The sequence below is a fragment of the Melitaea cinxia genome, chromosome 1 (assembly GCF_905220565.1).
Source record: "Melitaea cinxia chromosome 1, ilMelCinx1.1, whole genome shotgun sequence".
Lineage (NCBI taxonomy): Eukaryota > Metazoa > Arthropoda > Insecta > Lepidoptera > Nymphalidae > Melitaea > Melitaea cinxia.
Window position 1 is genome coordinate 17,645,622 of NC_059394.1, and position 16,947 is coordinate 17,662,568.

Here is a 16,947-nt window from a genome sequence, read left to right on the forward strand (position 1 = left end):
GACGGATGTGAGACGTCAGTTTTTAGTTTGTATGTTGCGCGATAGATGTCGCTACATATATTTTTGGCTGTTGTCTAATGTACATAATTTAATAGTCCACATAGGCCACCATAATTTGTTTATAATACAGTATTCTCCAAATCTGCGACAACATTGAACTGTGATTTTTGTGTTTTTACGTTCCCATCTATAAGGGCTAGACTGCCTGTGCTTTGGACAGTTTAGTCTAACTGCCTAAACCCAAATGCTTAACATTGTTTGTATAAAATAAAACGTCATTTTCATTTCAATAAAGAGTAAAAAATTACCTTGGTCATAAGAGCTGTTTACATCATAATACACAAAAATAAGATAACAGTTATTGAAGTATAAATATTGTTCTCGTAATGCATAGGCATATAAAGATATGATCGGTAGCTTTTATAGGTATAGAGTTATGTAGGTATTTTACTTCTTTTATTAATTGTTTAAAACTTTATTGCACATTCAGAATTAAATTACACAAAATAAAAATACTATACCTAACTTTAAAAAAAATGCAAATTCGGTCTTATCACTAATAGAGATCTCTTATTGACAACCCCTACCAACAGAAAAAAAATCATAAACAATTAAATAATGAAAATTAATAGTTTATATACAATAGTCCTCATATAAAGGATAATAAATTTATTAAAGCTTAGTATATATACGAAGAAGATATATGTATACATACATAAATAATGGGTAATAATTAGAATGCTTCGCCCCTTCTTTGATATAATTTTTTTATTTTTCACTGTTAATTAACCTATAATTATAAAATATTATAAAATTTAAATTAAAAATACATGAAATAATAAATATACTAATAATTTGTTTAACTTTTTTTATTATTATTAAATACTACACAATTGTTAATAATCGCGGTAAGCTCCGAATAAAAGAAAGCAATGTTACTTCTTATATATTTTTGACTGACTTCAAACAAAAGGAGGTTCTAATTTCAACTATTTGTATGTGTATTTTGTATGTGTAAACACAACTCAGTTAATAATTAATTAGGCTTAATTTTTAACTTCATTAAATGCTTACAGGACGGATGAGCAAGGCATCGGTATGAAGATCTATCAAGGCATCGTGATCACCTTGGAGGTGATCGTGCTCATCATCAAGATGTACGCGACCTGGTTCTACAGCATCTACAAGTTCTTCGTACCCCCAGAACCTAAAAGCGTCAAGGGGGAAATTATACTTGTAAGTTTTTTACTAATAATTAAACTGAAATTTATTTGTTGAGTTCGTTACAAAATTCCTCTTAATTTTCTACTAAAATACATAATTATGATGTGAATAATTTCTTTCGTATTAGCTTTATTTGATTCAGATGATTAAAAGCGAAAAAAATGCCTTGATCACAAAAAAACACACAAATTAAAATTCAGCACAAACAAACAAAGTTAAAATAAGCATCCAGTTTTAATTTACTCCACGTTTAAGTTTACTGTTGCTTGTGTTATAAGTGAGAGCCGTCTGGTATAGCTACATATATTTTTTTTTCGATAAACATACATATAAATAGTACATATATAAATAAATATATATTACAGCAGTAAGCAGGGTCACTACAAACTGCGCCAACGGGCTAGTCAAGCTTAGCTTTAATATAGCTTATAAGCATTTATACTATAAATGCCTTATACTAAGCAGACCCCAATAGGATGTATTTCTTCGTCGGCGTCCAGAAATAGATACAAGCAAGACACACAAAATTCTAGAGTATGAGAAATATTTGTATAGCCTACACAAACATTTATCTTATACACAAAATTTTATCTATTTAGACTATACTATTTAAAAAAAGCAGCATTATTTAGCCGTGGTCTTCTGTAAGGTCAAGGTACTTCCCCAGTCGGGTTGCTCCAGTTTTTGAACAGGATGTTTCCTGTTTTTTCCCTTCTTTACGTGGGAAAAATCCCGCATGGATACCGCGCGGGGGTGCCAGAGGGTTATGTCAGACTCCTACTGACTAAAAAACCACCATGTGAGCAGTTATCCGCCGGGGTGGGGCGAGATGGGGTCGCGCTAGCATTCGCGATGTCGCCCCGGCGGTAGGCCAGGATGAAACCTCCGGGCCCCGGCACAAAGGTGGGGGTGGCCTCGCTCACAGGAAGGCCATCCCTCAGACATGTTGAGTCGTGTCGTCCGGCCGGCTGAAGTCCCCCGACTATCAGCCGGCGACCCCACTATTACAGGAGGGGGAGGAGGTGGGCAAACCGTCTCCTCCTTTTTCCCGTATGTTTGCGTCGGAGTGGGTCAGTGGAGACGTCATTCTCCCTGGCCCGCTCCACGGCCTCCTTCTGCGTCATTACCTCTTCGCAGAACCAGACCGCCGCCTGCCACGATCTCTCACTGTCGAGCATGGCTTTTACGACGCTCGACAGTGAGAGATCCCGTCCAAGGACCGCCGACAGTGCGCGCCGCTGCGAGTCCCACGCAGCGCAAACCTCCAGCATGTGGAGCGCCGTATCCTCTGGCGCCCAAGACTCGTGGCTGGAGTCGCCTCCCGTCTCGCGATTTGGTAGCTCGCGAGTTTGTCATATTGGCAATACTTACCGAAGCACCCGTTTCCGGAAAATACCTGCACCAAACGGAAGGTCAGCGGCCCGAACCGCCGCCTCACCCACTTCTGAAGGACTGGCCTGACTATGTCTACCGTATACTGTCCGGGGACCGACGGGGCCAGGTCCTCCGTCCACTGCCGCAACAGGGTGTCCTGCGCCTGCCTCGGCATTCTTGTGACCTCCTCCAACGTCGGGGGCTCCCCCTGGGATCTCGTCGCCACGACGAAGTGATAAATTTCGGCGAGGATCGCCACCTGCAATTCCCGGCGCTGCGGACGTCGTAGTAGGCTCTTGTTGGCGCGACCGAGGGTGTCCGCCTAGACGGGTTCCTGTTTTGCCCTACTTCAGATATACAATACACAACAAAACTTTACTACAAATACTTTTTTTACTTCCTAATAAAAAAATAATTACCTACTTGCTCCTTTACATAACTTTTAATTTTTTTTACAAGATTCAAGGTAATTATTTACAGAAATAAAACAAAATCTAAAAAAAAAAAACTTGGAAAAATACAGAAACGGTATTTACCAGCTCTGTCTGTTACATGACCTTTGGATTTTTCCGTCAAGCAATAAAAATCATTTTGGCGATATGCGTGTGCTTGCGTGCGTTAAATATAAAACAACACTATATGCATTTTAAAAAATTTATAAAAAATATTAAATTATAGTTGATTATACGAATTAAGGCCTTTTCTACTATTAAACTGGAATATTAGAGCCAGCTCCATCCCGTTGTTTAACTGTGAATTAACAGATAATCACTGTGGATTAGATTAGTCCTGGAAAGCAAATTCTCTCACGATACCTTTCTTCTAACTCAGCCAAGGTTAAGCCAACTAATTCCGATAAAAATTCGAAATATAGTAGTCCAATATGGACATTTGAATACACGATCTTGTTTAATACTTACGTACTCCATCCATTGAACCATTACATCATATTCATCATTCCTAATTTAATATGAATTAAATACACTTAAGTGTTTTTCAATCCGCTGCATCGATGATCTTCATGATATTGCCGATGGAAATAAAATAAATATTACAACAAACACAAAAATTCCAGCAGTAGACCGCGATAGACATATAATTAATATGCGATAGACATATATATAATGAATCAGACTATTTAATAAATATTTCTTTTAAAACTGACAGATAACAGGCGCCGGCCATGGTATGGGACGAGAGATGGCGTTAAGTTTCGCTAAGCTTGGAGGCACTGTGATATGCGTGGACATAAATCCCACCGGCAACCAGGAAACAGTGGACATGATCAAGGAGAATAAGGGGAAAGCGCATAGCTATCTGTAAGTTAATATTCATATTCCTAAAACTATAGGAATTGAGAATTCGTGCCAGTACAAATAATTATATCGAAAAAATATCTTAAACATACGTATGAGTGTGTATAAGGTCATCTATCGGTGATTTTAGGTAACAGCCGAATGAGCCTTATTTAAATTTTACTAATAAATATATGTATACACAAGACGTTTATAAATATGATTATCATACCTGAACTCTGGTATAGATAGATGTGCGAGTAGTCGCCTAAAACACCTAACCTAACCTAACACGACAATCACAATAACTTCATTACTATCACTTAGTAAAAATCAGTTGATCCCATTTAAATATTCGACCCATCAAGTTTGCGTAAATAGTGGTATAATTTATCAATTAAATTTGAATATGTACAGAAGTAAGCATAATTTTAAATGTTATAAATAATAGTCGAATTAAATACGTAATTGTTGAACCTTCGGTTTTGTTCGAACATCCGACATTTTCGGATGTGGAAATCCTCAACTACTGTTAACTACTAACGACCTCAATACAATACATGATATTCAAAGCGAAAGTACGTATTGTTTTGTTCTCAACGATCCTTTATACTTAGATGTTTACTATCTGATCGTAAAATATTTTAATATTTATAACTCTTGTAGATCCTAAGATAACCTATTTAATTTTAGTCTCATTGAGATCAATTTCAATTTTTATATTAGTACGCTTAATGAGAGTGTTAACTCATTAAGTACATTATAATTAACACATTATTAATCAATAAATAAAATAAAAATGTACCGCTGTCTGTACATTTAAGATATACAAGAAAAAATATTATTGTGACCTTTATCAACGCATATGACACCCAAAACAATGACTGTCAGAATTTTTGTCTGTGCGTTTGTGCACGCTAATCTCAGAAACGGCTTATCCGATTTAGATGTGGGTTTACTGGTAGATATATCGTGACAAGCTTAGCTTAACATTTAGCATTTGTTTCATGTCAATCGGTTCATAAATAAAAAAGTGATGCCAATTTAAAGAATCACGTTGAACATGTAAAGTCACTATTCCACACGGACGAAGTTGCGAGCTCAGCTAGTAATAAATACAAAATTTAACATAAATACATTGTCGTTATCTGCTCGTTTAGCATTTCCTTCTTTCTTCAGACAGAAGATAATTTTTTTAAGCCTTTTTTTAAATCTTAGTTTTGCAATATTCAAACCCCCCTTTAATATTAAATTTCCTGGTGATAGTAACAAATCCGTGTATTTAAAGACAAAAAAAAACTGGATTAACACAAGGTTTCACATGATCTTTTTTCTCAAATCTGGTAGTTAACCTTATTTCTCAATTCAATTTACAATCATCTACTTAGTGAATAAGTAAGTATATAAATGTATTTGCATTTATGTGTGTATGCATATATGTATGTATGTAGTGTATATGTATATATAGATGTATATATATATATATATATATATATATATATATATATATATATATATATATATGATATGTATGTGTATGTATTTATACTTGTAAGTATGTTATAGCAGCTATTTAGCTATTTTCTTTACCTCGTTATTTCTTGCACTGTGTTCCCCGACCGACACTCTCTCATGACCATTGGTTGACTGGAGTAGATCTCTTTTAGGGATAAGTCCACCTTTGCCATCGTTTGCATCATTTACGTGTAATTTTCTGTATATTATTTTTTTAGTGCAATGAAGTATATAATAAAATTATGAATAGCAATGGAATGTAATCCTGCAATCTTAAACTTAAGTCACAACGGACAGCATTACGGTATTTAACTACAAAGTTTAAATCTCAAGTCCCAGCTTTATCAACTAGGAATTACCACTTATAAGTTATTAGAAAACTTCAAAAGTTAATTTTGTTCACAGCTGTGACGTAACCAGCCGAACATCAATCAACGAAATGGCGGAGAAGATTCGCAAGGAAGTCGGCGACGTGACCATGCTCATCAACAACGCTGGTGTGATGCCCTGCAAGCCGTTGCTCCAGACTGGCGAAAAGGAGATACGTATTGCGTTTGAAGTTAACTGCCTGGCGCATCTTTGGGTATGTTGTAATTATAAACTTAATTCAACCTCAATAAGTTTATATTTGATCTTAAGTCAAAATGATTGTAATAATTTAGTTGTCAATGAAAGTAATTTAAACATTGCGTATTAAAACATTTTAAATTAGTAAAATACGTAAAAGAGGCGGACATTAAGACGAGTGGTTATCATAAATTTTGGCTGGAATTCACGCAGCAAATTTACGAAATATTTTTTTTTGCGAAGTCGCATCATCATCATCATCACTTCACCCTATCGCAGTCCACTGCTGGACATAGGCCTCCATAGGTTCGCGCCAAAAATGGCGTGAACTCATGTGTATTACCCGTAGTCACGCTGGGCAGGCGGGTTGGTGACCGCAGGGCTGGTTTTGTCGCACCGAAGACGAGCCCGTCTTCGGCCTGTGTGTTTCAAAACCAGCAGTTGGATGGTTATCCCGCCATCAGTCGGTTTTTAAATTCCAAGGTGGTAGTGGAGCTGTGTTATCCCTTACTCGCCTCTTACGACATCCACGAGAATCGCATAACCTAATGGCTAAAAATTAATATGTAAAAATTCCCATATTAATTTTTGAAGTAAAACTTTTTTACGCATGCTTGACTTGGGGAGTAAGTTGGTGAATGCGTGATGTAAGCGTTACGAAAAGTGTGATCGGGCGAAATAAACGAAGCAAGAGAGAGAGAGAGTGAAAAGTGCGAAGCACGCATTTTCTTTCTCTCATAGACAGTTACGTTTCGTACATCTAAGACCCAGTGCAGGCCTATTGTGCAGAAGTTTTGCTTCAGTCGTGTGGTCTAAAGTACACTCATTTTCTTACCTGTAAAGGCTTTCTTCAAATTACAATTATATTATTGTTAATAATAAAATAACTTTAAAAAAAAACAAGAATAAATATAGACATATTTCAACAGACTCTCCAAGCTTTCCTCCCCGCAATGATGGAACGCAATCACGGTCACATAGTCGCCATGTCTTCCATGGCTGGCGTCATCGGTCTCCGCAACTTGGTGCCATACTGTGGCACGAAGTTTGCTGTGCGTGGTATGATGGAAGCCATCCACGAGGAATTGAGAGAGGACCCCAAAGACTACAGTGGAGTAAGTATAAACTTTTTAGTCTGTTTTTATTTAGGGGCCTTTGAAAAAATGTATTGATTTTAAATTATGTTGAGAAAAAATATTTTAGAAGGACACTCTATTGATATCGTTGTGAAAGTTCCCATATTTATTTTATCTTAAACTTTTCAATCAGTAAGTTTCTCTCTGTATCTTATTAAGAATATTCCATAAGAATGTCCTGAGAATAATTATGATACAGTAGATGTAGATGATCTATATGTAGTAGATGGTAGTGCATAAAAATGTATTACACGCATTGCAATTTGGAGATTCACTTTTTCTCATCAGGTAAGCATAACTTTGTGATAGATAATAATCAGAACGTAACCTAACACATCTTACGATATATTATCTACTTATTGAAATGCCACCACTCCTATTTTTTTATACAACTAGTTCGGCAAACAAGCGTACGGCTCACCTGATGGTAAGAGATTACCGTAGCTTATATAAGTCTGCAACACTAGAAAAAACGCGTTGCCGGCCCTATCCCTGCCGACCCTATCCCCTATTCCCCCCAGGAGCTCTGGTCATCTTACCAAAAGGAACACAACACTACTTCAAAACAGTATTATTTAGCTGTGGTCTTCTGTAAGGTCGAGGTACTACCCCAGTCGGGCTCCTCTATATTTTGAGCAGGAAATTTGGAAGGCTGTGCCCTACCTCAGTTACCTTGGATAGTTATACAAAAAGGGTCACAATGCAGAGTAAGAATCACCTCACTAAATTCTTATTTCTTAAATTTTTCTTTTCCACAACTCTTGCTAAAGCGCAATTGGTAGTGATGTACATCTTAAATACAATAAGATGATTTTGTACTAAATTAGTTTAAATAGATTTTGAAAATAGATTTATAATACCTATATCTACTAGCCGACCTGGCGAACTTTTTACCGCCTTATTTTTTTCTTGAATATAATAATTATATAAATCGAAATAAAATATAGCCTATCTTTCAAATATGATCAAACTGCATACAGTGTGCGAATTTGATTAAAATCGGCTAAGTAGTGTAGGAGTCCATCGATGACAAAGAATGTGACGCGTAATTAATATATATTAAGAAAGGTGGTTGAGTTTTAAAAATCAACATAGTATAGATTACAATAGTAAATTAGAGTTGATACATGAGCGATAATTATCTATATAAATAAAAATGAATGTTGCTAAGTGAATGACTCGACCAATTCGGCTAATTTAATTTTTTCTACGTTCCTTAAGGTTCACGGAAGATTTAATACAAAAAAAAATACTATTTAATTTTGACAGAACGAAGTCTGTCCGGGTAGCTAGTATAACAATAAAACGTGATTACAGATAATTGAGTAATTGAATGCAATTGCAATAAATTATAAAACAATACGCAGACGCAAGAAGTGTTTTTTTTTTATACATATAACGCTTTTACACGACAATTCTTCTGATCAAGGGTCAAGTCAACATGAAAACAATGAATTAAATATATTTAATTTTACTTTGATGCCGCGTTGGTGCAACGGTTACAGTCATGTATTGTGCCTGTTGTGCTGGCGGTTGCGGGTTCGATCCCCGCACATGACAAACATTTGTTTTGGCCATATAGATGTTTGCAGTGGTCTGGGTGATTGTGCAGTCCTTGTGGGTCTCCCCACCATGCCTCGGAGAGCACGTTAAGTCGTCGGTCCCGGTTGTTATCATCTACGCCTGATAGCGATCGTTACTCATAGTAGGGAATATATCCACCAACCCGCATTGGAGCAACGTGGTGGATTAAGCTCTAATCCTTCTCCAACATGGGGAAAGAGGCCTATGCCCAGTATTGGGATATTACAGGCTGAAGCGCGAAGCGTGAAGCGTAATTTTACTTCCAAATGCTACAGTTGTATAACTTAGTTTATGACTAACCTAAGAAATAAATTTAAATTGGCTATGTATGTACACAGTTCCATCAATTTTTAATCGTTTGTAGTTTTTTTTAAATATTACATTGTTTATTACAAGGTTAAAGATTCGATTCGATTCAAGGTTGACCACATACACATATCTAATTAAAAGGAAAATAATTATAAAAATACATCTAAAATTAACTGACAGACGTCTGATATACACATAAAAAGTTCAAATTGAGTTTGTCAAAAACGGGAACTCTACTCAGAAACTTCAATATTCCTCCTCATTTTCCAGATCAAGTTGACCTGCATCTGCCCGTACATCGTGGATACCGGCCTCTGCAAGAACCCCAAGATAAAATTCCCGTCACTGTTGAAGATCCTAACACCGCAAGAGGCTGTGGAGAACATCGTTGACGCCGTCAGGAGAGACTACCAGGAGATAACCATACCAAGCTCCCTTTACTATATTAACCAGGTAAAGAACCCTTCATTAGTTTTATATATGTATGTATGTATGTACCTATATGTATATATGTTTATGTAAATATATTCAAACGTTTATGTCTCAATTTGTACACCTACACCGACACAATACCATCTCCTCTGCTCCTAGGTTGCCTGGAAAAGATCGCTTTTCAGCGATAAGGCCGCCCTTTGTACCTTATGATACTCCGTTAAAATCAATCTGTTATGTACTATTTCTGTATTGGTGTACAATAAAGTGTATTGTTATGTTATGTTATTACCGAGTACATTAGTGCGTGTACTTAGGAATAGGTTTACTTTGAATGTGTGCATGTGATGGTGGGATTCATACGACTTTTGAACTACTTATGAAGCGACTTCAAAAAAAGGAGGTTCTAAACTCGACTGTATTTTTATGTGTATTAATTACCTCATAACTTTTTACTGGGTATGCTGATTTTAAATAAATAATAAAGAAATGCTCCACACTCAACGACCTCCGGTAGGATCCACACCTGTGTCCGGGGGTCCGGAAACACACCCAGTACAGAAGCACATACGCCCAGACCACAACCGACATCAATATGGCCAATACAAATGTCTGTCGTAAGCGGGGATCAAACCCGCGACTGCAAGCGCAACAGCCAGTGCTGTGTATTTTGATAATTTTCTTTTTACTTGAAATCTAGTGCTTGTATCGTGGTCCCATTTACATTTTTTTTAGTATCTTTATTAGGGACTTTACAAACTCTAGTATAGATTTGGCACATTGGGATGTTGGTTCAGACAAGATCTGGTCCCATTTCCATTTGATCGAGATTTGACCATTAGTTTCTGAGTTATCCATAATAATGCGTTTTTGACTTCTCATTTCATTACTTGTCGGTGTGAATTGAAGTCGGATTTGTTTTGTTTGTGAGTAAACGCAATTCTTCGTTGACAACAATGAAAATAACTTGTCATTATGATGTATGGTCGTATTATTTCAACTATCTACCAAAATAACCATTTCCTAATAGGCGATTTAAAGTAATTGGTCTTGATTGTAGCAATAATAACACACAGTAACAATAAATGTAAGCTAGACGCACACATAGTCACACGTCAAGGTGATTTAAAGGTCGCTTACTTATAATAGTCATGCGCAAAAAGTAGTTTTAATTGTTCATCCATATACAGTAATCCAAGCTTGATCAATCATTTTGTTAACTAAGTAGGCTTTATGAATATTCTAGAGGAAATAGTTTTAGCTGTTGATCATTAAGTTGAACATAATATGTATGTTTTTAAAATAACATCAAAATCTAATTGAAATAAGCCGTTGTATTTGTCCGGGAGGTCTTGCGCGAACTTGGGAAGCATATGTCCAGCTGTGGACTAATAGACTGAACTGACTGACTGACTTGTATTTGTAATACTAACTGTTCTTTTTCGTTCTGAATTATTATTCATAATATTTCTTAAGTATGTATTTAAAATTATGGTAGAGACATATTTCCATTTTAGGGTATGAATATTCATGATCTGATAATTTTTTACAGTTTCATTTTTATTTGATTTTAAATTATTAATTATCTCATTTTATTAACATCTCATAAGTTTAAGTTAGTAGATTGTATACAACATTGTGTAGAACAGTAATATAAAAGTAGTGATATAATTTTACATAAAAAAGTAAAAAGTAATAAATAAATTGGAAATATTTCTGCTTACTCGCAAACGAAAAAAAGCAAATTCAATGACATCGACAAGTATTACAACGTAAGTAGACGAAAAAATAGTCAAGTAAATACGCATTATCAAAGATTACTCAAAAACTAGTCATGAGATCTCAATCAAATTGAAATGGAACCACAAAACAAGCACCAGCTTTCAATTAAAACAAGAATCATCAAAAATAGGAACAACATTGGGCGATGAAAAAATAATCAAGTAAATACGCATTATTAGGTAGAGCACAAAGAGTACTTGTCAGGTCTCAATTAAATTAAAAAAGACCACATGATACGAATCATCGGAATCGATCCATCCAGTCAAAAGTTCTGCGGTAGCGTACACAAAAGAAATACAATCGAATTGAGAACGTTCTCTTTTTTTTGGAAGTCGGTCAAAAAGTAAAATATTTGATGACACTGTCAAAGTCAAGAAGTTTTTATTGTTATATAAACTACAAAGATAATGTTATTTTCCAGATGTTCCGGATATTCCCCCGATCGGTACCTCTTCACATCAAAGACTTCCTGGACTCGGGTTTGGAGGCGCAGTAATGATAACTTTACTTTAGAGACTAGAATTTATCCATGTGATCAAAAGGGACCATTGAAATTAAAAAAAATGTATCATGACTATCTTTCTGATTACACTGATCGTAATTTATGGCAATTTTGATCATATTTCTGGCCGTAATGATCATGTTTATGGTCGGAATAGTTATTATTGGTCACGCGGATATAATATATTTTTTGTCGATTACGATCACTGATTGTGTAGGCAATGATATATAATATAGAAAAACATATAAAAACGTTATTATTATATATTATTATAATACAAATTAACAGACTCGGAATAGAAAGTTTTTTACATTTTTGTTTGTTTTTACAAGATATAATAAATGTGACAAAAATGATAAAATACTTTCTATTTGTATCGTTTCTGTTTATGAAGACTTTTTGGATGATAAATAAGTCGGTAGTGTTTTTTTATTTTTTTGAGCCGAATATACCTTAAAAATAATATGTAAAAGTTTTTAAAAAGATTTTGCAATGAAATAACTATCCGTTTACAAAATGACATACTAAAAACAATTTTGCATGAATATTCCAATTTTAAATAATTTCAAAATATTTTTATAAAGACGTAATATTTGATGTTTTAAGTAAAATTTATTTTCATTCTTATTTTAATCGAAAAAAAGAAAAGAAAAAGATATTTTTTGAAAAATAAAATTTACTTAAAACATTAAAAAATATATTTGAATATATGAATTAAATAAAAAGAAAAAGAAAAATAGAGCTTATTTAAATAACAATAATATTAAGTAATAACGATATTGATTTATTGATATATTTTATTAATAAGGGTTTGAATGCTGTAAATAAGACTGGTGTAATATGAAGTTTTTTATAATTTTAACGATAAGCTCGTAATATAAGTGGTGATAGACAATCAGTTGATAATATTAAAATTCCACGCATTCTCAACAAACTCATAGAAAATAATTGAAATATTTTGTCTCAAGTCAATTACATGACGAATTATCGTCACGAAGTAGTCCTGAGAGTATTGTCATCGTTCCGAATGTAATATAATAATTAAAATACAAATTCAAAATATTCAAAGTAACATTATTTGACAAACAAAAAATAAATAATTAAAAATGACACCGTGACGATAACTTGTGATGATAACTTGACACAACAAATTTATGATGTCATTTAATATTATCGACGATTATATTTCGTATGTATAAGCTTGTACACATTTATATTGTTCCTGTATTTGTTGTACTGACGGTCATTTAGATATTGTATACTTTCCACCAGCCAGTGATAAATTCGGAACTGAACGTGCCATTTGTCATTGTTTTAGTCGTTTTTTTATGCATTTCTTTTTGTTTTCTACAGTTTCATCTTTGGAACTATGACATTTCAAAATAACCGATGTACTGGACGCTTAGATGTTTTAGTTCTTTTTTAATACAATAAATAAATTATTATACTGGAAAGGGGTGTGTTGGTAGTAAAATTATCGATTCAATTTTTTTTTTTTATAATAATAAAGTAAAATATTGTATGAATTCATTCAAAGGCAAACATGATCTTGTTATTGAATCTAAAACTTTTATTTGTTTTATTTTCAGTTTGTTAAATAAAAAAAAAGTTAACCCAATTATCAAAGCATGACTAAAAATATTTATTTTAAGTTTCAATTAAATTGAGTGTACAATATTATTATTCTCCTTAATAATACAATAAAATTTGGGTAGATTTGTTATGTTGAGTAGACATTGATTGATAAAGAAAATTAACTCAATTAAGGACCTGTTTTATCTGGTTGCTGTTAAATTTTATTTTAGCAGGAGGGAGGGAAAGCAGGTTGTTACGGTCTTGTTATCTCGAGAAAATAACAACAGCTTTTAGATTCACAGGTGGCGAATATAAATATCGCTAAGTTATTTGTAATTAAGCAATAAGGTCGAGAGATAGAAAAATGTAAATCTGTTGAATACATTTATATGCCAGATAGCTTTATCAGCAACCATTTTATTATTTTTTTATTAAATTTTCAATGAAATTTTATCGCATGAAAAATGTATGATTAGATTCAATAAAAAACTGTATCTCTATGTATATGCGGGTTGCGTTATGAATGTTTAGTACGAGCAAATGAAATAAACGATTGATAGTAATGGTAATTTTATTGAAACTCTATTTTTTATTGGCATCCTATTTATTTGTGTATACATTTTATGATATAATTAGGATATTCACAAGCCTAAGGACCAGAGTCCTGTGTACACAGATACTTTTTGCAATAGCCTTACTTTATTAAATTGTAATTTACGATACCACGGCTTTGCATATTGACTAGGTGTTTAATTTTTTTTTTTAATTCCTTAAATATTATACAGGATATTATACTACACTGTTCCTGCATATCGATAATTTTTTTTAACAAGAATATTTGCCTTCAATAATTCCCATAATATAAAACAATTATTTTACATATATACTCGTATTGAGTCGAATAAAAAAAACAGTAAAAAAAAATGCCTCTTCATTATAAGTTATTTAAATTTAACAACTAGCAAATAACAGTTCTAATATATTACGTAAAGTTAAAAGTAAGAAATGCAAAAAATATATGTGTACATAGGCCTTTTTTAAAACCAATGAAACATTAAAATCTAATCACATGTCACATTCTATTCTCTCTAATTCCTATTTGAACTTCGAATCCATTTTTTTTCATTATAATAAAATTTTATAATGCAAAAATATTTATATACAGTTCTTACAATTAAGTCATAAATGGAACTACGAAATTTGGCTATAATGCTACTAAAACATACTACAGAAGTATATAAATGTCATTTTGACGTATTATGTATATGTATGTAGATTTTTTCCTTGCTACATAAAATTAATTTACTTAAAAGAGTTGCAAACAATATATTTCAAAAACTTCAAATTGGAGCGTTAATAGATTTTTTTTATACTAATCTATAATATAAAAATGAGTCGCTGAATGTGTTGCTAAGCGCAAAACTCGAGAACGGTTGGACCGATTTCGCTAATTCTTTTTTTTAAATATTCCTTGAAGTACGAGGATGGTTCTTACGGAGAGAAAAATTAAAAAAAAAATTAAATTTCCTGAAAAAGTTTAAAAACAACACTTTTCTATACTCCCATATAAAAGATTTGTGATAATACTTAAAAGTCACTGTTAGGCGATACGAAGTTCGCCGGGTCAGCTAGTTTTATATAAATTGAGGATAAAATGTATTATGAGCTCGTAACTTTAATTTTTTTATACGTATATTATCTGTATTGCGAACATATTACCAACGGTTAAAAATTAAGAATGACGTGCTATTTGTACGTTTATGTGTCAATTAATTAATTGTCTCTGCGAACCATCATAAATATTAAGTAAAAATTCTATGAATTTTTATTTTTAAATATTTTAAGTCAACAACTTTATTAAGGATATTGTCACTCAAATAAAAAATAATATAAAAATAAAATACATAAAATACCAACTATACTTATTAAAAAATAAAGATTCAAAACGATTAAGATATATCAACATTGCAAATATATAATAGGAAATTATTATTGTTTTAATTTTGCCAAGAAAAACAAAAAGTGCTCTTGCATACCGTCGAGAATTTATTTATAAGATAAAAGTGGCTATCGCGCTGTTACTCTATTTATATTATATCGTTTACATAATGAATTGTGCCTAAAATATTTATATGTAGAATAATAAATAAATAAAAAACACTTAAACGTACTGCTATTTATAAAATAATGAGGTAAAGCTACAACTCTTTTTGTGCCCCTGTTGATATAATTTTACAGATTATGGTAATTGCATGCTTGAATAAAAAGAATATTATTTACATATTTTAGAAATTTTACAAATTTATTTTGTCACTCATCGTTATTTTTTAATCTCATACCCAGGTCATTAACAAATTCGTCGATTTATTGTTATTTGAATTATTCAGAAGTATCTTCGCGACGACAAACTAGCAAATGCAATTCCCACTACAATGGATAATTGTCAAAACTTCAAACACAGCAAGCTTTGTCCAAAAGTATCGAACTTATTACCTAGCGCAGTATATAAATAATAACAATTTTACGAGTGTCGAATTGTAAATAATTCCGAAATATATATTAATTAATATAACTCTAAAACAAAAATAATTTGCTAGCAAAAATATACATTTCGCTAATTTATATTAAAAATAAATATATTCCTCGATACTATTAACGATACATCAAACTACTTGATGACTATGATACTTCTGTTATATTCCTAAATACTATTTGTCATGACTATATTAGAAATGTTTTAAAAAGAAAATAGGTGATCAAAATTGATATCTAGTGCTTACATACGTATATTAATTTAATTGTTACTGAAATTTAAAGTTAATTTAATAAAGAAAAAAATATTCAAGCTATCTTTTTCAACTTAAAAAATATGGAAGAGAAAAAGGTAAGAGGAAGACCGTGAAAAAGCTGATCGTGAACACCAGGCTCTTAAAACTGTGCTTCTATAACTCTATATATAAAATAATTGCCTTCGGCGAATATTTTTACTCAATTTTTATATATACGTTTTAATATACCATTTTTTACGTTTACAAAACTTCGAAATACATTTGTAACTACTACAATTCAAACTACATAGCTAGCGGTGCTCATTTTTGAATGTTCATTTTATCAAACTTTTTATTATTTCATCGTTACCTCGTTTTAGACATCAAAAACTTTACGACATATATGTATTGTGTAGGACTAAAGCCTGGGTTCTATATATCGAAAACGATTCGTAAGTAAAACGAATCGTTTTCTGAATATAGCAACAAGGCTGAAATAGAAGGTTTAAAATATATCAACATCTTTGAGATGCTGGTAATTGCGGTCCCAGTAGCCTCCGTTGTAGAGCCAGTCCTCTTGTTTCGTGTAAGGATTGGTGCCTTGACTGAACCACCTAGAACAGATAGTTTTTTAATTTTATCTTATTGTTTACCTATTTTGCGAAAATCAAATTGTCAGTGCTTACTATAACAGTTTCTACTATCCTTAAATATTCAGTGCTTCTTTCTTATATGATTCTACTAATGTTCTAAAAAGTCTAGGCAATTAAAAGACAGTCGATAAAATGGAGCCATAACTACCATTGTAGTCTAAAAAATTTAGTTAGGCTGGTACTATATGTAAATAAAAGAATGTGCGTTTTATCTTGTAAATGAACCATAAT

At 32.8% G+C, this 16,947-nt stretch overlaps 2 protein-coding genes across 2 annotated transcripts in view; one reads left to right on the plus strand and one right to left on the minus strand.

Moving 5' to 3' along the window:
• The first annotated feature begins 1,058 nt into the window (after positions 1-1,058).
• Positions 1,059-11,792, plus strand: LOC123670372 (estradiol 17-beta-dehydrogenase 11-like). The gene is made up of 6 exons (XM_045603870.1): positions 1,059-1,236; positions 3,766-3,917; positions 5,814-5,991; positions 6,905-7,090; positions 9,275-9,457; positions 11,640-11,792. Exons 1-6 carry the CDS (start codon positions 1,099-1,101, stop codon positions 11,712-11,714), a joined length of 912 nt encoding a protein of 303 aa, XP_045459826.1. The 5' UTR covers positions 1,059-1,098; the 3' UTR covers positions 11,715-11,792.
• A 4,495-nt stretch (positions 11,793-16,287) lies between these two features.
• LOC123658131 (oxysterol-binding protein-related protein 1-like) overlaps positions 16,288-16,947 on the minus strand; it is an 81,912-nt gene continuing 81,252 nt past the window's right edge. Inside the window, exon 21 of the mRNA XM_045593589.1 lies at positions 16,288-16,677. Within this exon, the coding sequence (XP_045449545.1) occupies positions 16,569-16,677 (109 nt within the window). The 3' untranslated portion in view covers positions 16,288-16,568. The remainder of the gene's footprint in view (positions 16,678-16,947) is intronic.